This window comes from Notamacropus eugenii, chromosome 3, assembly GCF_028372415.1.
Source record: "Notamacropus eugenii isolate mMacEug1 chromosome 3, mMacEug1.pri_v2, whole genome shotgun sequence".
NCBI classification, from domain to species: domain Eukaryota; kingdom Metazoa; phylum Chordata; class Mammalia; order Diprotodontia; family Macropodidae; genus Notamacropus; species Notamacropus eugenii.
The window spans coordinates 313,740,344-313,767,240 of NC_092874.1; the positions used below are offsets into that span (position 1 = coordinate 313,740,344).

At 38.6% G+C, this 26,897-nt stretch overlaps 1 protein-coding gene across 1 annotated transcript in view; it reads left to right on the forward strand.

The window, feature by feature from the left end:
- LOC140532122 (band 4.1-like protein 4B) overlaps nt 1–21,112 on the forward strand; it is a gene marked incomplete at its 5' end in the record, with an annotated part of 66,250 nt that extends 45,138 nt beyond the window's left edge. Inside the window, 3 exons of the mRNA XM_072650663.1 lie at nt 9,876–9,944; nt 13,476–13,618; nt 19,668–21,112. Coding sequence (XP_072506764.1) covers nt 9,876–9,944; nt 13,476–13,618; nt 19,668–19,737 — 282 coding nt within the window. The remainder of the gene's footprint in view (nt 1–9,875; nt 9,945–13,475; nt 13,619–19,667) is intronic.
- Between the last annotated feature and the right edge of the window lie 5,785 nt (nt 21,113–26,897).

The window sequence follows — 26,897 nt, forward strand, 5'->3', positions numbered from 1 at the left end:
GGGAAGGCAATAGCGTTTGAGGGAATAATGAAATTTTTCATGTTACAGGTTGGTGCTTGAGCTGCATCTTGAAGGAAGAGGGGTACTTTGAGGTGGAAGTGAGGACTATGTTATAGGCATGGAGGTGGTAGATGAAGTTTTGTGTGTAAGGAACAAAGAGAAAGCCAGTTTTGCTGGTTTGCAGAATGCAAGAAGGGGAATAAAGCCTAATGAGGTTGGAAAGATAGGTGAGGGTCAGGTTGTTAAGGGCATTAAAAACTAAAAAGGAGTTTCTAGAGAGAACAGGGAGCCACTGGAGTTGACTGAGTACGGGAGTGACATGCTGAAATAAGTATAATATACATTTTTACGTGGTAAATGCATTAAAGAAGTGCCTGTAAAAGTGATACGTGAAGTATAACGGGGGGAAGGTGGTGCAGTGAGCAGAGCTCTAGGCCTGGAGTTAGGAAGACTTGAGTTCAGTTTGATCTTGGATACTTCCTAACTGTGTGACCCTTCACAAGTCACTTAAGCACTGTTTGCTTCAGTTTCTTCATCTGTAAAATGGGGATAATCTACCTCCCAGGGTTATTGGGATGACCAAATGAGGTAATTTTCCAAAGTGCTTAGCCCAGGGCCTGGCACGTGGTAGCTGCTATTGAAATGTTAGCTATCATCATCGTCATCATCACTTATTATTATTATTACTGGAGGATCAGGGAGTGCTAGATGAGAGGATGGCATTTGACAAAGGTTTTTAAGTGTGGGTAGGCATTTAACAAGTAAAGCCAATAAGAGAAGAAAAGTTTGAGAAACGCACAGATGGAAGTATAGTGTTCAGGAGTCAGGGAATACTGCAATTTGCCTGGAGTGAAAAGTAGAGGGAGAGGAATGATATGAAGTAAGGTTGCGAAAAGGAGGTTGGCACCACATCATGGAAAATTCTGAATGCCAGACAAGGAGATTGCATTTGAGATTGCATTTTACTTCATAAGCAAAATGAAACCCTTGAAGATTTTTGTTACTAGTGGGCTTAATACTGACAATCTGTTCAGGGTCCGTGTTGGGATAAAGTGAGGTACTCCCAAGGCACAGAACAGTTACTAAAAGGAGGTTTGAATTGGAATTGTTTTGTTCAGTTGTGTTTGTGACCCCATTTGGGGTTTTCTTGGCAAAGATGCTAGCATGGTGTGCCGTTTCCTTTCCCAATTCATTTTACAGATGAGGATACCGAGGTAAACAGGGTTAAGTGACTTGCCCAGGGTCACACAACTAGTAAATGTCTGAGGTCAGATTTGAACTTAGGTCTCTTTGACTCCAGGTCCAGCATTCTATCTACCACACCACCTAACTATCCCAAAAGGGAGCTTTACTTTGTCCTAATACAACAAGGATGTACAACAAGAATACAGTGGCACTGAGTTCCTCCAGCTCCTCTAGTGTTCATATGGAAACTTGTCTGGTCAGCATGGCAGGATGTGGTGACTCATGTAATCTTTAGAAATCCACTGGATTATCCTTCCCCCTCCTTTCAGTATCTGTAGTGTATGGGCCTCTTGGGGTCAAAGGTCCAAAAATCTAGGTATGGATGGGAGAGTAGAGTTTTAAAAAGAGCAGTTTATCCATGAGCTCAGAGCTTTCATAAAACAATGGAAACAAATAAACACTGGGTCATTCTTAGGAATCAGGGTCAGTAACGTACAAGGAGCCCCAAGGGCATTGGTACTGTTTTTTTAAATAAAAACAAAAATATAAAGAAATATAGAAAAACAGACAAATAAACTTCCCTTAGGCCACTGCTGTACAAGGTTCTTCTTACTAAAATCATACAGATAATTAGGTGTATATGTGAATAGGGAATCCATTGGTACAATACTTAGCAGAGAATTATCTGTTTTTAATCATTTTTAATTAAGCAGGTCTCTAAGAAAAGTCATTCTTTTCATTCTCTTGTATTTTAGATTTGTCTGTTTTAACAGAAAACAAAGAAGTATCTCTTTAATAAACTAGGAAGCACACGGACTTTTAGGGTTTGGGTCTTTGTTTTGTTTTTGCTGGGGGTAGGAAAAGTAAAGGGCATGGCCTGTGAGGCATCTTGGTGGCAGTTATAGATAGAGTGCTGGGCCTGGAACAAAGAAGCTGTTGAGTCATTTCAGTCATGTTTGACTCTTCATAACTCCAGTTGGGGCTTTCTTGGCAAACAGACTGGCTTGGTTTGCCATTTCCTTCTCCAGCTCATTTTACAGAGGAGGAAACTGAGGGAAACAGGATTAAGTGACTTTTCCAGGGACATCAGCTAGGAGGTGTCTGAGGCTGGATTTGAACTCAGGAAGATGAATCTTCCAAACTCTAGCCCCAGCACTCCATCTCTGATCTCAGATAATTATTAGCTCTGTGACTCTGGACAAGCCCTTGAACCACTGTATGTCTCAGTTTCCTCATCTGTAAAATGAAGGTAACTACTGACTACTTTTCAGAGTTGCTATGAGGATAAAATGAGATAATATTTGCAAAGTGCTTTGCAAATCTTCAGGTGACATATACATGTTAGCTATTATTACTTTTATATTTTATGATATGCTTTTATATATTATCTTTATAACAAGAGAAAAATGCAGATCTCAACCAAAAATAAAATCTCTCTTTCTGTCTCTCTGTCTGTCTCTCTGTTTCTCTTTCTCTCTCTCTCTGTCTCTTACACACACACGCACACACACACACACACACACACACACACACACACACAATCATCAGCAACAGCTGTTAAAAGTTAGGATAATGAATGTGTTGTGTTTTAACAAATACCCTTGTCCAGGTTTTTGCTGAAGAAGGTGTTATATTTCCTGACATTCCTTCTAGGAATTTCCAAAAACCCATCTACCAGCTGGGAGAGAGCTCTTTCTTTGATTTCCTGCCCAGGCTACTGCAGCTCTTTTATCAGCATGGCACAGGGAAAAGAGAGTTTGACTCAAAAGACCTTGGTTCAAATCCCAGCTCTGCCATTTCCTACCTAGGTAACCTTGGGTAAATCCCTGAACCTCTCTAGGCCTCAGGTTTCTTCATCTTTAGATGAGGGGATTGGACCAAGTGACGTCTAAGGTTCTGGTCAGCTCTGAATCTCTGCTTCTCTCTAGCCTATCCCAGCACAAAAATGTTTTCTCTAGGCTTAGGATTTAGGGACTTCTTCCATGGCCAAACTAGGTTGAGTACAAGGGGACCCAGACAACCCCTTGGGATGCCTGATGCAATGACAGATCAGTTCAAGGGCCTAAAGTGTTGAGAAACTAGAACTTTTGAGCAAAACACCAAACAGAACAAAAACAAAGATTCTCTTAACTTTCACTGCCACTACTCAAAAACTTTAAGGATAATCAAGGCAGGCGAGGTGGTACATTAGGTAAAGCACTGAGCCTAGAGTCAGGAAGTTTTGAGTTAAAAATGGGACTGTAAAATGGGGATAATAATGGGACCTAAGCAGGGTCACAAAGGTCAGACACTATTGAAAAATTACTGAACAGCAATTTGGGAAGGAGACAAGTGTTGCAGAAGATGATGGGGGAGATAAGAAAGAGTACATCCCAGGCAGGAGGAGGGCTAGTGCAAAGATGGTTAGAGATGGAGCGTCGCGAGAGAACAGAATATTGGATCACAGAAGGGGAATCATATCCAGGGACGCTGGAAAGGTGTTATGGGGCCAGGTCACATAGAACTTTAAAAGGAATGTATATTTTCTTCTAGAGGCTGTAGGAAGCCATTGGAGTTGGCTGAGTAGGATAGTCACATGGTTAGATCTGCTGATAAGGAAAGATTACTTTGGCAAGGGCTTCAGTTCCTATGCAATTCCATTGAAGGAACTGGGGATATTTAGCCTGGAGAAGAGAAGGCTGGGAGTGGGGGAGAGAGAAGGGGGCATGATAACCGTCTTCAAATATTTGAAGGATTGTTGCATGGAAGAGGGATCAGATTTGTTCTGTTGGTGACCAGAGGGCAAAACTAGAAATGGGGGGGGGGGAATGGAAAAAGGGTAAATTTAGGTTTGATATGAGACAAAACTTCCCATAAAACCATCTAGAAGTGGTACGGGCAACTTCAGGGGGTAGCTGGTTCCTGCTCGTCGGAAGTCTTCCAGCTAAAGCTGAACAGTCACTGACTTGTTGGATGTATTGTAAATGGCCTACGAGGTCCCTTTCAGCTTTAAGACTCTGTGACTTCACCCTAGAATGGCCTCAAGATAAAACCAAAAACCACATCAAACACATCTTCAGTGGGAAGAGAATATCATTGCAGATGTAGGAGAAAATGTTAAAAGATTCAGGGTTTTTAGGCTAGAAAAGAGAAAACTTAAAAGCAATTCTGAAAGGTTCTACATAATGAGTGGAGTTCTCCATTTCCTCTGAGGGAAAAAGAAAAAGAAAACAGAACAAATACAACCTGAGGGATACAGGTAGCTTAAAGCATTAAGATCATGTGAAAATCCTCCAAAAAATGTTTGACATTAAGAGGTCTGGGCTTTACAAGCTATTTTAAAGTATGTGATTGCCCTGAAAAGTTTACTCTGAAGCTAACCTTTGGATAATCTGGTCCATTGTGTGAGCATTGATGGTATCTTGTCTGACCAAATTCCTAAAGGAATGAATAATCAATAATTTTTAACAAAATCTTTTTGCGGTAGTGTTTGAGAGATAGGGGAGAAATAGCCATAGGGATGAAGGATTTGATTGATCATTTAGAGTTCCAGAGAGTAGAATGAGGCCCAGTAGGGTGGAAATCACGCTGAGGCAGAGAGGGGTTCAAAGAAGAACTAACAATTAGAGTTGTTCAACAATCAGACATAATGTCTCACTGGCTAATGATTTTTCTTTCAAAGTACATGTTCGAAGAAAGGACAGATAGTTCCTGGGATGTTGTTGAAGAGCCACCTCCATTGGGTGGGAGGTTGCATTAGATAATCTCCACCATTCTTTTGAACTCCAAGATTCAACCTTCACGTATTTGAAGGGCTATTATGGGGAAAGAAGTTGAAAAGAGATGATTTAGACTTGTTGTCAGAGAAAAAAAATCTTCTCAACAATTAGAGTGTTATCAAATAAGAATGGGCTGCCTTGGGGTGCAGTGGGTCCTTCTTCTGGGGAGACCTTTCAGAACATGCTGTGTAACTAGTCTATTGGGTATGTTATGGTGGGGATTCTTTGGGGGATAGATTGGACTGGATATTGGGTAGGGATCAATGAGGTCCTTTCCAACTCTGAGATCCTCTTATACTGTGATTCTAGGAAAACGAAACCCTGGAAAATTATTTCAATTTGTGATATAAGCAATACCATAAGCTATTGTTTAAAAAAAAAAAAACCCAGTCTGGTTCTACTTTATTCATTGGGCAATAAGGAAGCACTAAAGCTTTTTGAGTGAGAAAGCTGGCATGATCTAATTACTGAGGCAGCCACGTGAATAGTGGGTCAGAGAGATGAAAGGCTGGAAAGCCAGTTAAGAGGCTATTAAAATAAGCCAGGCAAGGACCTGAACCAAGAGCTTTGCCATGGGAGCGGATGTGAGAGAGATTGTTAAAACTGAATCCACAGGATTTTACAGACTGAGAATAAGAGAGAGAAGAAAGCCAACAAGACATTGACATTCTGAACCTGGGAGGTAGGCGATGGTGGAATTAACAGAAATACCAAAGTCAGGAGGAGGGCTAAATTTTGAGGGCAAGATGAGTTGTGCTGTTTTTCTGGTCAAACAGTCAGGTAGAGTCAGTTGGAAACAGGCCTGGCTGATGTGTCTAAAGGGTATTCTTCCTGGCTGGAATGCAATCAGGCCTCATCGCATTATCTTAATGGACTCACTAGCAAATATATTGTAAGTTCTTATAACTTGTTATATATATGCCCCCAAGGCCAAACAATGAAATGAGAAACCACAGCATGGAGTCAGCCACTAACTATATTTTTCCACCTCCCAGGAAGTTCTTCTTCAGTGAGGCTCTCCTGAATGCTACCTGGAGGGTCCTAATACTGTCTCCTTTTCCTTGAGGCAGAGGGGAATTAGTGCACTCCCTGGTATATCACAGAAGAGGCTGCTATGGCCCCTTTGGAAGCAAAGGTTGGAGGGGTAGTACCATAGTACCATGCAAACTCCCCTCCTTCACCCCATCTTACCTCCTGTCTTTCCTCCTTGAGAGAGATTCCATCTTCATTCAGGTTCTCTCTGCTGCCCAGGGTAAGGGTCCCATTATTGTGTATCTGTACAAAGTAACTCAGCTTAGAACATGGAAAAACCATGGAACAACAGATAGCCAGCACACTCGAAGACATATGTTAGAGATTCATCTGTTTCCAAATTAAAACAAAAAAAAATATGAATTAAATTAAATTAGTTCATAAAAACTAGTTCATTAAAATTAAATTAAATTACTTCATTAGAACTCATGTCCCTGAGTTCAGAGCTGGTTTCAGACACTTCCTAGCTGTATGACCCTGAGCAAGTCACTTAACCCTGCTTGACTCAGTTTCCTCATCAGGAAAATGAACTGGAGAAGGAAATGGCCACTGGAGTCTTTGCCTAGAAAACCCCAAATGGGGCCTGAAGAGTCAGACACAACTAAAACAATTGAACAACGGCAATAAAACTTTGAAAAACCAGGGCCTACAATCCAAAGCAGGGGTTCTTAGTGTTGTCGGTGTCATGGACCCTCTTGGCAGCCTGGTCAAGGGAAGCTTCTCAGAATAATGTTTTTATTAAATATATAAAATATGTAGAAGATTACAAAGGAAATCAATTCTATTGAAATAAAAATGTAATATTTTCCCCATCCAAGTTTACACCTGCTCTGAAATCTATCCATGGATTCCTTGGGGGGTCTGTGGACCATAGGTTAAGAACCCTTGATCTAAAGGAACAATGAACGTTCTATATGGAAAAAGAAAAATATCTTAAAATTTCTTTGGATAGTGATGAATGTGAATTCTGACAGGAGGCCTCTTTTTATTCTCTATAGAAGACCAATACAACGAAACGTCCTTAACTACAAAAGTGACCTTTGCAGTACACAGTACATGTAGTACGACATTACCGCATGGCTCCCTATTACTCACAGGAGAAGATTCAGTCTCTCTTGCCAGACACTTAAAGTCTTACACAATGATTCCGACCTGCCTTTCGAATCACAGTTTGTTTTGTTTTCCACACACAATGCATTCCAGATAGATGGGGCTGCTAGCTGTTCTCCCGCTTCTCTGCTCTCATGTAGGCCATTCTCCATGCTTGGAATGCACTTGTGCCTCATCTCTGCCTTCTGGAATCCTCTTTCTTCCAGGCCCACCTCAGGCACCACTTCCTCCATGAAACCTTCCCTCGTTGCCCCCAGTGAGGGTGTTTTCTCCCTCCTCGAATTTTCTGGAGCACTTTGTCTATCCCTCTCCTTTGGCCCTCTTCCATTCTGCTTTATATCATGTATCTGTACGTGTGTCATATCCCACCCAAATACCCCTCTCCCAGTAGACAGTATACAGAGGGCAGGGCCTGGGGGCTTTTATCTTTGTAACCCCCAATCCTTAACACAGTGCCTTACACATAGTCAGTGCCTGCTAAATGTCTGAATTGAATTGAATACTTTTTCTAGAATCAGTGACTCAAATTTAAAACAAAAAGTAGTATTGGAATTTGAGTTACTGTCATAGCATCAGAACACTTATTATCTGTTCATTCTACCCATCAAATATTCCTTGGCTTTTCCTATGTGCATGGCACCGTCCTGGGCCCTGGGACAAGAAATATAGGGATCAGAAAAGCCATGGACGGCCCTTCTCTCCACCAGATTATAGCTTCTGGATGGAGAACAAAAAATGCAAACGCACAGATTTTTCTTTCAAGGAGATTCAAAAGACCTAAATGCAGAAAACAAGCAAAAGTGACAATACAGAACCAAGCCACATTCTTTGAACACAAACCCTACACACACACACGCACACACACCTACCTCCAAAATACATCCAAGTTTGGGTGTGGGAAGGAGCTAGGGTCATTGGTTTGTCATCTTATCTTGTTAATAGAGAGGAAGAAATTGTGTTTTGGAGAGGAGAAGAGACTAAAAGAAATGAGGAAGGAGAAAAACAAGTGGGAGGGAGGGACGAGAAGTCAATTGGAGGGGCAAGGAACACGTTGGGAGAGGAGAGGGATGGGGGGAGCCCCAGAGTGTCCAACACACAAGTGGTGTAAAGTTGATGGATGCTTCTTGCGCTTTACTTCCTTCCTCCCCTTCTTTCCTTCCATCCTTTCTTCCTTTCTTTCTTCCCTCTCTCCCTTTTCCACTTTCCCCTTCTTTCCTCTCCTCTCATTTCTTCCTCCTCCTCTTCTCTCCTCTCCTTATGAGCAGGTAGAGTCCTCCAGTGCCATAAATCCTGCACACTCTCGTTGCTATCCTCAAATTTCTATTCAAATGAAAGAAGAGAAAAATGAAGCATGCATGGGCCCTCCAATCAAAACAAGGCTGGTAGGTATAGCTGTGTAGAAGCCCATCAGCCTTGAGAGTGTCCTGCACAGGTGGCCACTGGAAGGATCATAATATTCATGGTTCTGTAAACATAAACCATACCTTAGGTACCACAGCTTGTATTCACTTCAAAAATGTAAGGACAGTTTCTTTTTAAGTTATCAACCATCAAGGGAAATAATTAAGTGTGTTTCCAAGAGAGAACCCCTTCCCCGACAAAGTTCTCACCAGGTGGAGGAGAATGTTCCTCCCTGCTTTATAAGCCCTTCCTTATATTTCATATATATATAAATCTATCTTATCTCATGCTGTCGGTATAGCAAAGTATGATGGTGGGTGAAGGATCACAATAATGCCTTGTTTTTCACAGAAATATTGGCCTTAGTGAAACCTGTTGGACCATTAGACACTTGTCACAAGTTGGCATCAGTAAATTTTAGAAGCCCTTCCCCTTCTATCTGCACCAAGTCTGTTGCAGGGATGCTCTGATTGATGTGAGTTTAGCTAGGAAAGTACAAAAGGGAGGTGAAGGTGAACTTTTTGGTGCAGAGGATTGGGAAGGAGGGGATAACCAGGGAGCCCCTATCGAGACTATCTTGGGACTCTTTCAAAAGAGATTATAATCCCTGGGTTAGTGCCAGAAATAGTCCACCCCCCTTAGGGATCTCATGATTTTTAGGACTGGCCTACCCCAATCCTGACTCACCCCTCAGAATGGTATAAGGCTACCATAACCACTCTAAAGTTCTTGAGTGTGAATTAGCATATATCAAGCAATCACAGTTTGAACACAGATTCTGCCTCCAACCCGGTCACCTCCATTGTCCATAGTTTATCTACAGGAAGTGCGTTCGAGGGCATAGAGGGAACTTCAGTGTCCTCCTCAGGGATGTCCCTGGAGCCACCAGGCCCCTGAACTAACTCACTGCATTCAGTAGTGAGCAAAATCCAAGTAGTAGCTTTGTCCTCATTACCTACCCCAACTCTTGAGTAAGCCTTTTCAACAACAAACGTGACCCTCTTGTGTAGAGAGCCCTGTCTTGCCACTGGGACCCAGCATGCTTGGTAATCCCTGTGACAATGCAGAAAACCCTGATGAGGGGTATTCTCTGTGATGAGGCCGGCCATCAGCTCTCCATCAGGTAAGCACAAATAAAATCAAGGTGTGGTTATCATGATCACTCAATAGTCTAATTGCATGGATGAAGCCACCTAGTTAGCTCTTCACTTTTGTTCTCTGAGTATCTAACTATGTTTTGTGGTTTTACTTTTATATTTTCCCACTATCGTGAACTGATTCAGTTTTACATTCTAAAACGTGGTACTAAAGATTGAAATGCTTGATTTCACCTTTAGTTTTGGGCTATGAAAATAACATCCTTCTCTTCATCTCTCTCTTATTTTAAAGATTAAGACATTCCCTGCTGACACATCGAACCCATTTTTGGATCCTTTCACAGCAGCACCACAGCTAATTGTAAGTAGAAACTGGAACAGAAAATGTGTTTTCAAAACATCATTCCCAAATCAAAATGCTTCCTTTCTACTCCAAAAACAGAATATCAGAAAATGATGTCAAATGTCTCTATAAAACACAAGCCAAGTGTGGAAAGAGCAATTGACTTGTCAGAAAACTTGCACTTAAGTTTAAGGCTCCACCAGTTAATGCCTGGGTGCGTCATTTGAACCAACCCTCTTATCTTACAGATGAGGAAACAGAGATTCAGAGAGCTTAACTCACTTGCTCAAGGGCACCCAGGTAATTGTAGGTAGCATAGCCTGGATTCAGATCCAGGGGTTTCCCATCCTGCATTCGTGGGAGAAGGGCAAGCAGGCAAATTTAGGGAGAGTTTGAACACTAGCCAAGATGGAATTTGGGAGGTAGTGGGTTACTCCTCATTAGAGTTCTTCAAGCAAAAACCAAATGTTAATGATTGATTGATCTCATCATATTCCTTTGGGCCAAACCACTGTTCTCACTTTAACAGCATTCCTCTAGAGTATGTGATTTCACAGAACCAGAGCATCTCAGGAGTCGAAGGAGTCTTGCCTGCTGTAGCTGAACAAAAATTCCCTATATGACATACACAACAAACATAATTTGCCTGCCAGGTGTAGTGAGCTGCACTAATGCAGTGAGGTGTTGCTGGAGTTAGCCTACTGTCTGGGAGTCAAGAAGACATGAGTTCAAATTCTACTTCAGATACTTACTAGCTATGTGACCCTGGCAAATTGGTTACCCTCTATTTGCCTAGAGATCACAGTTTCCTCATCTGTAAAATGGGCATAATAATTACACCTATCTCAATTTATACTTCCCTCCATGAATGTAGGATGGGAAATGCTTAAGATGGTATGCAGGGAAGTCATGCATTCAAGACCATGTTATCCTCCATAATTTGTGGGAGTTAGATCGAGAGGGAGTAGTTCACCTTAAGTGGCCACATCCATTTATAATCTAAAGCATAGTTGTCCACAGCAGTTCCTGTGACAATCAGATTAGCTCACATGTGAAGCACTTAGCAAAACTGAATGTACCACATGAACATTAGGCATCATTGTTACTTCTAGATGGGGCAGTGGATAGAGTGCTGGGCTTGGAGTCAGGATCTTCTTGAGTTCAAATCCCTCAGACATTTACTAGGTATGTGACCCTGGTCATTTAACCCTGCTTGCCCCAATAGTCAATAAGCCACAAAAGCATCATAGGACCTGGTTTCAAATCTAAGCCCTGTCTGAACTTGGGCTGTATGAACTTGGGCAAGTCACTTAACTGTTAGATAATTTAAAGCTAGGTTTCACTTTCCTCCTCTGTAAAATGAAGGAGTTCTATTTCTAAGGTCTAAGGTTTAAAATCTATGATCCTCTGAATTTATCCAGTATGGGTCAGATGGTTCCTTTGACTTCCTCCTACATATTGTTAACTGTCCTGGCCTAATTGCCGTGGGCTGCCCGAGTCATCTTACCTTTCCCAGGTCTTTGGTGGCCAGCTGGATAACCGTATCCAGAGAAGAGACTCTCCAGAGTCAAACAAGTGGTAGGCTTTATTCAGGATCTTAGTTACATGTCCATATGCAGGATGAGTTCTTCCCCAGGAGAAAGGACCCCCCTCCTCCTCAAGGAGCAAGGATCACACACTGAGAGGACAGGGGCAGAAGAGGGGAGGGACCCCCAGGAGGGACCCTCCTTAGGCTTTCCTGTCCCCACTTAAACTTTCCCAGCCGCATAGTTTGCATGTGGATACCGTGCATGCTCTCAGCCCCTTAGCTAATTAACAACAGGTGTGCTCAGACCATGGACCAATCTCAAGGGTGGGATGCTCTCCCCAGCAAGTTTCCACTGAGAAGAGTTGGAGAAACAAGAAAGCTCGAGTCTCACAGCTCAATTCCCAGCTGTTCCCTGGGGGGCCTCATGAGAGCTCGCAGTCAAGAAGCCCTCATTTTTACCTCCCCGAAACCGTTCACGTGAGAACTGAGCTTACACCCCAACAGTTAACTAGCCATTGACTTGGCTCTTTTGGTTCTAAAATCTTTGTTATTTGGTCATTTCAGTAATACTGGACTCTTTGTGACCTCACTTGGAAATTTTTTGGCAAAGATACTGGAGTGGTTTGCCTTTTCCTTCTCCAGCTCATTTTACAGATGAGGAAACTGAGGCGAACAGGGTTAAGTGACTGGCCCAGGGTGACACAGTTCCTAAGTGTCTGAGGCTGATTTTGAACTCAGATTTTCCTGATTCCAGGCCCAGCACTCCATGCACTGTGCCCCCTTGCTGCCAACCGATAATTATGCTTTAGATTATGAATTGATGTGGCCACTTACCCCCTCCAGGTTCAATTCCCACAAACTATGGAGGATAACATTGTCTGTAGGATTTCGCTGCAAACCATCTCAGGGGTTTCTCATCCTGTTTTCATGAAGGAAGTACTTAGTCAACCTTCTTGAAATCATTGTTGTACTCTGCTCCAAAGCTCAGGCTTCTTTCTAAATAGAGCCAAGGCCCAAGGACTTGACTACCGAGAAGTTTCTGGGTAATACCTTAATTAGTCTGCTAAATATTGTATCTTATCTGTAAAATGGACATAATAATGACACCTACCTCAATTTATACTTCCCTCCATGAATGTAGAATGTAGGCCATCCTATGTTGAGAATGCATTTAAGTCTTGTGCAAAGTCTTGTGCTAGAGATTATGGGGATACAGAGGTGAAACATGTACAGCATGTTCTCTGCTCTCACAGAATTTACAATCCACTAGGAGAAAGAATTGTAATGATAATAAAAGGAAGAATGGGAGAGGTACAGTAAGTGCATTAATAGACATATAAATGAAATTACATAGGAGTTCAGAAGATGGGAGGATTACTTCTGGCTGGGGTGTCAGGGAAAGTCTCAGGAAGGAGGTGACCTATTTAAACTATGAGTCTGCTTGTACTTTTTTGGGTCAGAGAGAACAAGAGTCTGAACCTGTTAGTAGAGTCAACCAGAAGATTGAGGTGAAAAGCTGGAGACTAATGTGTTGAGATGGGAAACCCTACTTTAATCCACCAACAGAGGGAGTAAATGAGGAAAAAGTACCAGGTAACAGTTACACCTATGGGCAGTTAAGAGTGGAGGTCTAGATCTCAGGAGAAAGGCTGTGGCCAGATAAATACATTAGAAAGCTAGATAGGTGACAGGTGAAGTCAGAGAGTGGTTCATGACCAAACAAGGGATGGAGAGGATTACAGAAGATCAAATAGATGATTTGAATCATTACAAAATTTAAACAGTTTTATAGAAACAAAACCCAGTTCAAAGGAAAAGATAAACAGGTAACTGGGGGAAAATCTTTGCAACCAAGTTTCTCATCTCCAGTATATGTAAGGATCTGATTCAAGTTTATAGAAGCAAAATTTTCTGATAGACAAATGATCAAAAAATCTGTTATTCTAAGTTCTTATGGAGAAGTTCACAAGGTGAAAATGGTAGACAAAAGATAAATTTCCTCTTTTTTCTTTTATTCTTAGGCAGACTTTGGAGAAGGCAAATTGCAGTGTAATGCTGGGCAGTCATCCCCACTGACTCCAAAAGCCACCATGAGGCCTTTGACAGAAACAGTCGCAACAGTGCAAACGATATTTGCACGAAAACCTATTTCTCTGCCAGACAGGTATTTCAATCAATCAACAAACATTTATGAAGCACCTGCTGTATACCAGGGACCATGCTAAGTGCTGGATATGCATGGCTATGTATAGTGCAAAACGTTGATAGCACTGGAGTTAATCAAGATAGATATGTACATTATAAGAAAACCAGATTTCTGAAATTTTAATGACTAAAGTCTAATTAGATTATTTTTAAGGGTTTGTACATGCAGCTTGATTCACTGCTAGCAGAAAAGTTAAGCTTTCTCTCTCTTCTGTTGTAGCTGAGAAACCAGAGATTGCTCAATGCAGCCAATCTGACTTTTTAAAAACAAAATTGTGTGTGCGTGTATGTGTGTAACATACACACAGGTATATGTTTTAAAAGCCATGGTATCTAAGTCAAACTAGGTTCCCTAAAAAAGGAAAAAAAGATAACGGAACAAGAATTAAAAAATATAATTCCCAGGTCCAAATTGTTTTGTTTTATGTTTTTTCAATTGTCAAATTGCCGAAGTCTCATGTAACTCTGGAATTCCTCACCAGGCGGGTGACAAGCCACTCTTTACTTAGCTAGCCTGTTCCTTAGATAACAGAGGCCTTGGTTGACCATACCAGAGCTTTGGTTCCACTGACATAATCTTTAAGATTTTTGAATCACCTCCACATCACAGTGAGCACTGGAGTAGGATTGCTGTATCATTCTAACAAATGATCCAAAAAATACCCAACAATTTTAAACACTTGGGAATTAACTTAGACATAAAATCACACTGAAAGAAATAACGACTTAACTGGAGAGAAATTTACTATTTATTGTTGGGTCAAATCAATATAATAAAAATGGCTATTTTAATACAATGCCAATAAAAATGCCAGTGGGTTTTCTTATAGAACTAGACAAAATATTCATGAAGTTTGTATAGAAAAATAGGCAAGAATATCAAAAGGTAATTAGAGGGGGAAACAAGTGAATGCAGGTGTGTTTCCCCTTCCAGACTTTAACATATCTTATAGTAATAATTGTCACCAAAATATCTGGTACTTCACACACACACACACACACACACACACACACACACACACACACACACACACACACACACACAAAGACATTCAAACAGACCATAGGTCTGGAATTGATCTTAGAGGTAATTTTTCAGATGAGGAAAGAGTAATGCAGAGGGGCTAAGTGATTTGCCCTGGGTCATATAGCCAGTAGGCAGCTAGGTGGTAGAGTTGATACAGCAATAGACTTGAAGTCAAGAAAATCTGAGTTAAAATCCTCCCTCAGGCATCTACTAGTGAAGTGACCCTGAGAAGTTACTTAGCATGTCTGGGCTTTAGATTCCTCATCTTTAAAATGGGCATGATAATAACATCGACCTCACAGAGTTGTTGTCAGGATCCAATGAAATAACACACATGAAGTGCTTCAATTCCAGCTTTAATACTCTACCCTGGCCTCCTACCACCCTGCCAGTGGAACGGAATAAAAGCCCCGAAGTTAGAGCAAACGCGTACAAAAAATTAGTATTTGATAAACCAACAGACAGAGACAACTGGGGAGAGGATTCCTTAATTATTAACTAGTTAGAAACACAAATAAATTTAGGTTCTCATCCCATATGATAAATTAAATTACAGGTGTACCAAAGAGTTAAAAATAAGAAAGCCGGTATTATAAAGCTATAATAAAGAAAGGTAATATCATTTTCTCAACTGTGGAGGGCAGGAAAATGTTCAAGTTTTAAATAAATCAATGTCTGCTCATGGCATGGAAGGGATGCTGGGTTCTCAAAGGTTAGGTCAGCAGAATGCAAGGTCTGACAGGTTTTAACCTGCTGGAGAGGCTTGGGGTAGGGTCCCAGCTGTGTCTGCTTTCTGAGGATCAGCCTAGCTGAGTGCAGGAAAGGATCATCCATAGCAGCCGGGCCACGTAGGGATGCATTCTTTAGCCATAGCAACCCCTGAGACAAAGAAACAAAAACAAAATGGCCCTCAGTGCCCTCTCCTTTCTTTTTCTGCAGAGTGATTGGAAAAGGGAACAGAGGACCCCAAGGATCAGTTTTCATAGACATTAACTTAGCTATTGGTTTGTTAAACTTGATATTGTTTTACAATATATAGTAGAATAGATGAATTAAATTATGCCCATCTTGATGTTTTCACTACTAATGAAATCAGAAAACAAAAAAAAAAAGCTGACATTAAATGGAAGGATGGCTCGTTGTTTCTCCTTAGAGAGGCACATAAAAGAGTTAATGGATTTGGTTTTATTGTGTATCCCATGGCAACAAGGACCATCTTATCATAAGCTATTCATTTATCTCATATTTATTTCAGTATTTGCAAAAAAGGACCACTCTGAAAATAATTGAAGCTCATGTGCTAACATAATTTGTAGAAGATGAGGAGGTAGAAAAATTGTAGGAAGAAATTGATGAAATCTTCCAAATTAAATCAACATATACTTTGCAATATATACTTAATGCAAAGGTTGTGTGTTGGAGAATGGTAACCAATATTTTGGAAACTGTGGTTCAAGAATTAGAAATGAAAGGAGTCAAAGGTTTATAGACTACCTAGAAACCTCTCACAAATGTATATGTCACACATATACACTTCCTTCTGGAAAAGAATAAGGGTTGGATGTGGCAAATATCACTTAACATTAAAAAAATCAGAAGAAATTGATTCTCTTCTTCCAGACTGAAAATAACTCATTATGGAAGTGGGAGTCACTTCCAAATTCACTCAAAGCTAAACCCTAACTAAAGGAAATAATAAAAATATTCAGTATACAATTAAAAAGCCCCAATCTTTCCTGTTAACAAATAATTAATACCCAAAACTGGGAAATGGTAGAAGGAATGAACAATAACAACAATTATAACCATTTCCTGAAGAAGTATAACTTATGTCAATTGCCATAAAGAGGAAACCAAACAAACCTAGAAACCCTCTCAGCCAGCGTATACATGATCTCCTTACCAAGAGGAAAAACCAGTATAGAATGTAAACATATTTATAAAATGTTTCTTAACAGGATAGCAGATTATTCTGAGCAGCAATAGAATCTTCTACATGAGATTCATAATCACTCAAAAGAGTTTGACTTACTGTCTACAGAGGAAGAAAACAAGTGGATAAAGTCTGAACTGTTCTAAACATTTAAACGTGAGCCCTCTGAGGACATGTACCTTGGAGAGAAATGGCCAATGGACAATGAAAAGGAAGAAGAGAGCTGGATAGATCACCTTTGGGAAATTTCCCATCTTCAGGGACCCCCAAGAGGTTTTCTGAAACAAAGTTCCATCTTTCTCATCTTCCAGGGATGCGGTTGTGAGGTTTGGCACAGTGCCTGGTTCATAGTAGTTGCTTAATAAACGTGTGTTCTCTTCCTTTAATGTACACCTCTGAGGATTATACTCACTATTTGGTAACTGTTATAGTCACCAAAGAGTTGAAAATGAGAGTCACCCAAAGGGCAATGGAGGGGTCCATTATGGGCATGAGAAGTATGAAACACACTGAAATTACGTGAACTTGTATAAATGATAACATTTGAGAAAGATAGGACCAGAAAAAAGATGGACCATTCACATAGCAAGAGAGGCAATTGGATAAACAACTGGACAGTTCATGAGCTATATATTAATTTAATGTCAAGAGGATACCAGGAAAGCCTCAGTTCACTGAGTAAAACTCATATAATAGATTTATGGGAGAACACAGGTGAAGTGCACTGGACAGGCAGGCATGGACGGGCTGTATACTTTGCATCACTGGAAGAGTAACTATATTGATGAGCTCACAGGGTCATTGGAATATTGCAGTCAATAAACTGTTAGGTCAAGGTAGACAAATTTGATTCCATGAAATTTTTTTTTAAAAAAAGACATACAACACTAACCAATATAATTAACATTAAAAAAATAATACAGTGGGGGAAATGCAGCAAATATAAGCAATAGAAATTAAGTATATGAAAATGTTTAGGAAGAAATTTTCAAAAGTAATATCCCACTCCCATTGAATAACTCATCAAGGGACTAAAAAGACAATTTATAACGGATAATATACATATTGATGGAAATAATTTTTTAATCTATTCTACTTTGTGAGTAATCTTAAAAAAAATGCAAATTAGTAAATGTCCAACCTCAAACACTTATGAGATGTTTGACCCTGGGCAAATCCCTTAAATATCTTTGGACTTCCTCATTTGCAAAACGAGGGAGTTGGATTCAATGACTTCTAAGGTATCTCCTGCCTCTAAATCTATGACCATATATACTATATACTCTGAGGTACTACTTCCTCGTCATCAAATTGACAAAAAAAAAAAAAAAAGAACAAACAAACAAACAACCAAAAAACCCCCACAAAACCTAAAAGTAATATAACTCAATTTTAATGAGTGGCGGAGAAACATTCACATTGTTGGTGGAATTCCAAATTGGAAAGTGATCTGGCAAGACATTAACAGTTCCCAAAATAATCATACTCTTTGATGCAATAATCCCATTCTTGGAAATGTTCACTAAATATGTCATCAAAAAGGGTAAAAAACTATTAAAATATAGCTATTATTCACAATTACAAAGAATTAAAAAATCTAACAATAGGTGAAAACTTATATCAATATATGAATTAAGATATATCAATGTAATAGAATGTTATAATTTCATAAAAATAAATATGAGGAATATAAAGAAATTTGGAAAGATTTCTATGAAGCAATACAAAGATAAGAAAACAGAACTAGGAAAATAATTTCCTCACAACTACATAAAAAGAAAAATATATATACAAATATAAAAGTGAATTAAGAGAGAAAAGAGGATAGAAAGAGGAACTACCAAAGTTTTATAGGTATATGGCATATAAATATTAGTGTTAAAGTTTACATATCTATCTGCTCAATTAGTTTTTTCTTTAAAATGCACAACAAAATTCTTTCTAAATACAATAAAGGAATTGAACAAGATCATCCCTCAGATCCTTCCCCATGATGGCATTCTAAGATCCTTTAATTGTCGGCAGTGAGTGAGAGCTTTGCAAAGTGAGTTCCTTAGTCATCCACAATTGCTCATATTTCTAAACTTTCCTCTTTCCCGTCCTTGCCCACCTTTTCTTTCTGACCTGGAACGTTGATGAAGATAAATCTACCTTGGTGATTATTGGGCTCAGGACATGAAGAACAGGCATTTAATCTGCATAAGGAAGATGACACTTATTTATTTGCTTTTTCTCCCCTAGATTTGGGGAGGGAAACACTTTATGATGAATTCTTAAAGTTCTCGCAAGAATATTTCAGGTATACCTCAGTTTGGAAAGAAAGAGAGCCCTTTAATAAGAAAAAACAAGAAAGAAAGAAAGGAATGTGATGGTAGAATACCATTTAGAATGTTACTCTCTCATAACTGTTTTGACTCCATTATCTATTGGCTCTCTGCTTGTTTGTAGATCACAAGATTTTAAAATTAGAGTTGGAAGGAACCTAAGAGGTAATCCAGCGCAACCCCCACTACTTACAGATGAGAAAACTGAGGTCCCAAGATGTAAAGTGATTTGTCCAAGGTCTCACATAGTACAAGAGTAGAAATTTGAACCCTCTGTCCTCATTTCAAATTCAACTCTCTTTCCATCGCGCCTTGAATTCTTATGAATGTTTCTGAGACTTTCAAAGATTAATTCTTTTGTAACGCCAGTTGTTTTTCCAAGTAGGATTCGGACCTGGATTTGGATTCAGACATCCTGAGTTCCAATACCAGCTCTGTCATTTACTCTCTCATTTACAAGAGCCTTATATAAATTACTTTGCCCTGTGGGCCAGCCTTCCTTAGTTTCTTCATTCATAAAATAGGGGAGTTGGATAAAAATAATCTCCAGGTTTCCTTCCTGCTTTAGATCTTCTGATACTGTATGCTATTCTGTTAGTATTTACGCCCTAGAAGTGTTTTTTAAAATAAGTCTATGCCCTTAAGTGTATAAATTGCTGCTATCTCTGTATAATCTTGCATTATGTTAATCCTGGTATCAATTATATCATTCACTCTTACATAGTGCTGAGACGCTACGGCAGGAACTAGAGAGAGAAAAAATGATGAAAAGACTGTTGATGACTGAACTATGAGATTCATTCACCCTTGGTCCAGTGGAGAATGGAGTGGTGCCTTGTGTCAATCTACATTCTTCAGCTTCTGTGTGCATCCAGCATAACGCCTCATGACAGTGTTGTACGTTGAACTCTGCTGAATTCTCCACCATTGGCTGAAATTAAGCTTGGGTTTGGCTTGACTTTGAAAGAATCTCTTTACTCCTGTGTTGCTGAGGAATACATATTACATTCTTTTTTTTTTCTTCTTCTGAGAATTTGGATTTTTCTACTGCAAAATACAACTGAGAATAGATTTGGTAAGTCTAGGGAAAGGAAATTGAAAAACAGGGAAAAAAACACTGATTTCTTTTCAGAAATTCTTCTGTACATATGTTAATAGCTGCCAAAATTAATGTTGTGCAGAATCCTTTGATATTGACAGAGAAAAATCTGATTTTGTATAACTGAAAATTTGCCCAGAGCTACTGCTGTTTGTTAAAGAATCATTTTTATGGATATGCACCTTGACTATTAATAAAGGTTGCACTATAAAAAATTAGATAAGATCCAGATGAGGTATCTTTCACAGCTATAACTGAGGAGGATCCTTAGCCAAACAAGAGAAAGAGGTTACAAAATTTTTTTAAAAAATCATTTTTAATGAGAACACTGTTCCTACATCATTAGCCCTGATTTTTCATTCATACACACACACAAAATAAATGGATCTTGTAAAGTTCTTCACCTCTATCATTATCTAGACACATGTACATGAAATAGAAAAGAAGTTATGTGTGCATAGCATGCCTGAAAATACTTCATTTTGACAATTTATCTTATAGCGTTAGAGGGAAATAAGCTGAGAAGAATAAATTGTTTGGCATGGATAAAAATTTAATCATTGCACCTACAAATGTAGAGTCACATTTAAAAAGACCCTATAATTTGAAGATAATGCATTATTAGAAAGGACTGCTTAGATTTTCTATAAAAGAAAATTATTTATAAAACACTTTGTGTTGTGGCAGAATCTTGGACCAATGCAACTTTCTCTTAAGAACTATTATAGGACTTAGAGATTATCTGGTCCACCTACCCTTAGTTTTTAGATTAAGTAACTGAGACCCAAAAAAGTTAAATGACAATGTCTTGTGAGGTCACATAGCTAATCACCAGCATAGCTGGGATTTGAACTCCTGTCCTCTGACTCTAAATCTTTCCACTAAGCTGCACTGCCCCTTAATTTTAGGTACTGTAGGCTCTCTCTCTTTTTTCCAATTCTTAAAGATAATGGTGCCAATTTGATACTAATGAGACATATGAGGTCACACGTCACATATCAGGAAGCTATGGGAAATGAATCAGTATTGCGTTAGTGACTATTCCAGATAAACGAAGCTGAACCCTTGAAGTGAGGAAATGTTCAAATTTTAATACTTTTTTATAGAATTCTTTCTAAAATGTATTAAACTTTTCTCTGCCTTAGGAAACAGAGAAAACTGAACATAATTTAGTCTTTTTAGTGACTTAATGACTCCAGGTCACCATTAAAAACATCAGTTATTGTACTGTGATGTACTAAAGTGATGTCCTCAGGGACTTTCTGATGTGCGCAAAGCTTAGTTTTGCCTTTCCCTGAATTCCCAAAGACTTCTATACTCTTCTAATGGATTGTTCAGCTGTCTCTTGACTCATTAATGTCATTAAGTAACGTTGAGATGTTGAGAAGTTTTTTTTTCTGCCTATACCTGAACAGGAATACGATGTTATGCTGCTGCAGACAGCTCTAGGTGCTATATAGTATATGATATACAAAATGTGCTCTTTTATAATGTGGGGAGATGTGTCTCTGTTGGGGACTAGCTGTAAGTATAACTTCTCCCTCAGGGCTGCCTCAGTTTGCCATTCTCAATTATTTCCACTGTGAATAGGTTTGCTTCTCCTATACCATTCCCCACTTCTAATCAGCTGTCCAGAGTTTCTGTTGCTCACCACCAGGCTCTGTAATTAAAATTTTCAAAGTAGAACTGAAGTCTGCCAGGGGAAAACGGATTAACGAGTATTGCATGTAAATTTGCAAGAATTGCAGACAAATATGCTCTGTTCCCAAGAAGGGAGTGAGTAGAGCAAAGTGCATGGGCTTTAAAAATATTGCACTCTGAGGTTTCTTTTTTTTCATCTATTTCCCACTTATTTCTGGGTTAAAAGCTGTTCCAGAAAAGTGTGTTTGCTGGAAGAGTGATCACCAGATAAGTGGGGTGCTGCTGTATATCAACCAGTCTAGGAGATTGCAAATAGACAGTGAAAGTTTTGGGTTACATCTAATCTACCACAGAGGTTAGCTCTGGTTGTGTAAATATAACAGATTTTTAGCACATTTTTGTATTTTTCCCATTGCAATTGAAGAAACAAGATTATTTGTGTCTACAGTATTTAGTAGCAAGTACTAAATGACTGAACATTGTTGGGGATTTTTTGGTTATTGTTGTTTAATCTAGTAACTTCTTAATTTCATGGAATCACAGGATCTCAGAGTTGGAAGAGAACTCAGAGATCATCTTGTACCAACCTATAACTGAACAGGAATTTCCTCTACAACCTCATTGACAAGTGGTCATCTAGACTCTGCTTGAAGAATTCCAATAATGAGGAATTCACTGCTCACAAAATAGCCCATTCCACTTTTGGACAACTCTGGTTAGGGAACTGTTCTTTATATCAAACTGAACCAGTTTAATCCTTCTTCCATCTGATACGTCGGTTCTTCAGATACTTTAATGACAGATATCCTGACTCTCCAGAAGTCTTCTCTTCTCCAGCTTAATTATACTCTGTTCCTTCAACTGATTTTCATATAGCATGGTTTCCAGTCCACTTACCATCAACACAGTGGAAAACAAAGCACTGAAAAAAACCCACTGAAACTAGGCACCATTGCAAAGAAGAAATGCTTGTTTTATTGAATAAAAAGTTGCACAACATAAACTTTATGTCAAAAGAATCCTGGCTGGTTTTCTGGTCAACTTGTTCTAAAACATTCAATGACCACCACTGCTTGATGAGGATAGACCCCATATTTCCTTTTCCCAAATGACATAGCATGCCTTATATGTCATTTTGGTATCTACCTTACTTCATCACTGAGACTTTTTAAAAAATTACATTTTTTCTTAAGAAATCTAAACAAATGAACACTGCCAGTTCAAAACTGTTCTCAACAATATTATCAAACAAGGTGTGATCACACTTGATGAAAATAGTCATCATCAAAGTGGCGACATTGATTTAATATTTAAGAATCTATGGTACAAAGTTATTTTTAAGAACCAGCTTTGGATTTCTGGTCAAGATTGTAAACTGAAAGTTTCCTCAGATACCCTCTCCCTCCCCCACCAAAAAAAATCTGAAAGAAAAAAATGAGTTTAAAATAACATAAGAAAATAAAAATCAACCAAAACCTAAAATGAACAAAGTAATTGCCAAAATAATAAAAATTAATTTTCTGAAGAAACAATGCAAATGGAAAAAAGACATGATAGCGAGAGGTAGGTCTCAGATGGAGAAATCACATATTCAAAGAAATTAAGGAAGAATGAACACTGGTAAGAATGCCACAAGGCTAAATCAAAGATTATAGAAAGTAGAATTGCCAACTCAAGTTAGAATTAAAACATGCTAAAAAAAAAAAAAGTTAGGGAATAATGAAAAAAGTGACCAATGTGGAGATTTGTGATTTTATCAATTTGCTCCCAATGGTACAGAAAATAAGAAACTCATGCCTTCTTTTTCTGTGCACTTCTGATCCATGTTCTCCCATAAACCCTCCACAGAGAATCCATCCAATATGCTAAAGACCTATAGGACTTATTATCTTGCATAGATATCAGTGCAATATCAAGTCTATCCATTTATCCATCTCTGCTACTTGCCACGTGCCTATGCTACATGCTAGATCAGTGGACATATGATGCAACCTACTGTACCCACCATTCATCCCTCCATTGTCTTTTGGGTTACATGTAGTGTTCCAAGAGTCACAATAGCATGTCATCAGTGGGGGAATAATTGTGTTAGGAAGATGGGGTTTTGTATTTGGAAGCAACTTGGGATCATGACAAATATTACAAAACTTCCCAAGTTCAATCCAACCCACTCGCTTTTCCCAACTGTCTAAGCCCAGCTCATTGTCTATCCGTAGTGCCTACTTCAGATATATGTACTAATGGACTAGTTCAATGAACTGGCCATCTAACTGCATGTCACATTTAGTCATTTTTCATCCACTTAGTCTTTATGGGTTTTTATGCTTCTTTATTTTGAGTGATTGATGATCTAATCAAGAAGATACTGTTAATGTTCTTGGGATTGATGAAACCACAAAGATAATTCTCTTCTATGACTTTTTGCTTATTAATATGAATTGAGGCATAAAACAGGAAAAAGTATACAGAAGGTGTTCACCATGATAATGGCAGACACCCTGAGCATAGTCTAAATGGAAAAGGAATTCTTATGGTTGGAAAGGTCCTTTAGGTGGTACTATTTGTGGATGATATTGTGCTGAATACAATAGAGGATGTCAAGAAATTCATAGAAAACAATCAAGAAAAGACTTTACTACAATGGAAAATGAAATTTTATGCAATAAAGAGCAATTGGGAATATATATTAAAAAAGAATTGAATTATCCAAATTACTGGGAAAATAATAGACAAATTTAGATGGTAGATCTGGAAGACATATCACAACACAGCAATCTTGGGGTCATTGACATCCAATAATTTTTTTTAATCGGAATACCATATTCTAGCAAATCATAGAATTCATAGATTTGTAGCTGGCACGAACCTTAAATATTATGTAGTTGAATCTCCCCACTTTATAAGTAAGAGAATTGAGGCGCAGAGCTTGAGGCTAAATTGCTTGTCCAAGGCCATACAGGTAGTAATTAGCAGAGTAAGTTTCGAAACATAAGTTCTCAGACATTAAAATCTTTCTGTACTGACTGATCAAAGAAAATTTCCCATAATTGTCAAGCAAATGGCAGAATACAAATTGCAAGAATTCACAGAACCCCAACTTGGAAGAACTCAATATTTAACTTACCTAGACACATCATAGTTAAACTCCAATAGTACAGTTATAAAGGAGGGAAGAGAGAAAAGGAAATTCCAAGCTTAGAACAATAACCAAGATCAGAGCAGAATTTTCAAGGTTGATATGAAATGATTAGAAAATCTGATTATGACACCTAACAAAAATAAGGAAGATGGGTTATGAACCAAGAATTATATCCCCAGTAAAATTCAAAATGCTCTGTGAAAGCCAGAGATGAGTATCTGAAAAAAAGATACTTTCAAAAGTTTACAGAATAAGGAAGTCTTCAAAGAATAAATATGCCTAGACATTGAAACAGTGAGGACTTAAAAGAAGTCATAATTCTCAAATCAAAATCAACCAGTTGCTAATCAAATGCAAGAATCCTCAAAGCATCACATTGGCTAAATTCCAAAATGTTGACTGATTCAGGAAAACTGAAAAAAAAAAAGGGAGTAACCTGGGGGGAACAAGGAAGAAGCAAGCTATCACTGATAAAATAGAAGTCCAAGTTAAAGAAATTTGCAATATTAAGATAAGGCAAGAACTTTCATTCTGAGAAGAGTTGTTAAATTTTGAGCTAATAGATAAAATATAAATAAGAAATTCTTCCAATGGAATTACTGAAAAAGAGAATATCTGACAATTATTCTGTAACAATGTAAATGGATAAAATCCTTTAATAAGAAAAGAGGAAGTCCCTGAAGGGTTTTTTTTTTAAAATCTATCTGAAAACACATTTTATCCAAAATATTTAGGTGATTCCAAATGAAAAAAAAAATATGGTCCCAAATTTACCATTTACTAACATCATGAAAAGCTGGAGGGAGATGGGGTTGAATCTGAAACAGAAAGCATTAAAGAAGGAAACAAGGACATTGTGTTATGCTAAAAGGTTTATTTTTAGAGTATTTACATTTTACATGTGTGTGCACCTAATCATTCTGCAGTAAAATTGGTAAACGAAAATTTTACAGTCTTGCAAGAAGAATGAAATGTATCAATAATGGTGGGAAATTTTTAATGCACCTCCCATTAGAATATTTTAATGCATTGTGGACAGGCCTATACACATTTTGGAATTGCAATATGGAAATATACAATGAATCACAAATTTTTTCAACCTATTATGTTTCTAGTATTTTGTCCTAAAAGTATCGTAAAAGGGGAAAAAATGACCAAATATTGATATAAAAATATTCCTAGCTGCCCCATTGGTAATGACAGTGAATTAGAAATAATATATGTGTAGTGATTGGGAAATGCTTGAATTCATCATGGGGCACTGAGATAAAGGAATAGTATAGTGCCATTAAAAACTCAATATGAGACATATGGAAAAATATCAAATAGTGGGGGTGCTCAACAGAGCCAGACTAGAGGCCCATGGAAAACATAATGAAAAAGAAAGACCACAATGAACTTGAAAAGGGACACAGAGCACAAGTATTTTTGTTTGCTTCTCATTTGTTGATTTCTTTGTATCTCTGTCGTTAAAATGCTAAGGGTTTTATGTAAGGTTTTACTTCTTACTTGTATGTTTGTTTGATTATTTGTTTTTGTTAATGGTTATTAAATTTTTAATTAAAAAAGAACCCACTTTGAAGAGGAAAAAAAGAAACTGTATTTTCAGAAACTGGAAGATTAAAAATATGAGTCACTAACACTCCTGCTTCTGAATGTCAGCTTGCTTTCATTCGGCCAATGTGCTGCCAATGGTGGGGGAAAACCCTTCAAGGAATAGGCAGCTGGTCATTTCCAAGCTAATTAATATGAGGAAGGCATGGAGAAAACAGAGGTTTCTAAATGCTTTAATGAGGCAGTAAATTCAGGGGAGAATACAAGAGAGAACTCAAAAAGGGCCTGGAAAACTTACCACATCTGATTGACCTGATATCCAGTAAAAACTGATTCAGTCATGCTAGGTTGTTTATGCATATAGCCATCTGGTGGCGCTGGTCAGTCACCAACCCCTGAACCAGAGGATTTGTCTGCGCCTGCTCAGGGAACCTGTCCATGAGCAGAGGTTCCCAGCCAAGTCCACCTCCCTTCCTTCCCAGAGGAATGCTTGGGGGTGTTGTGAGACTCCCCTAAAACAC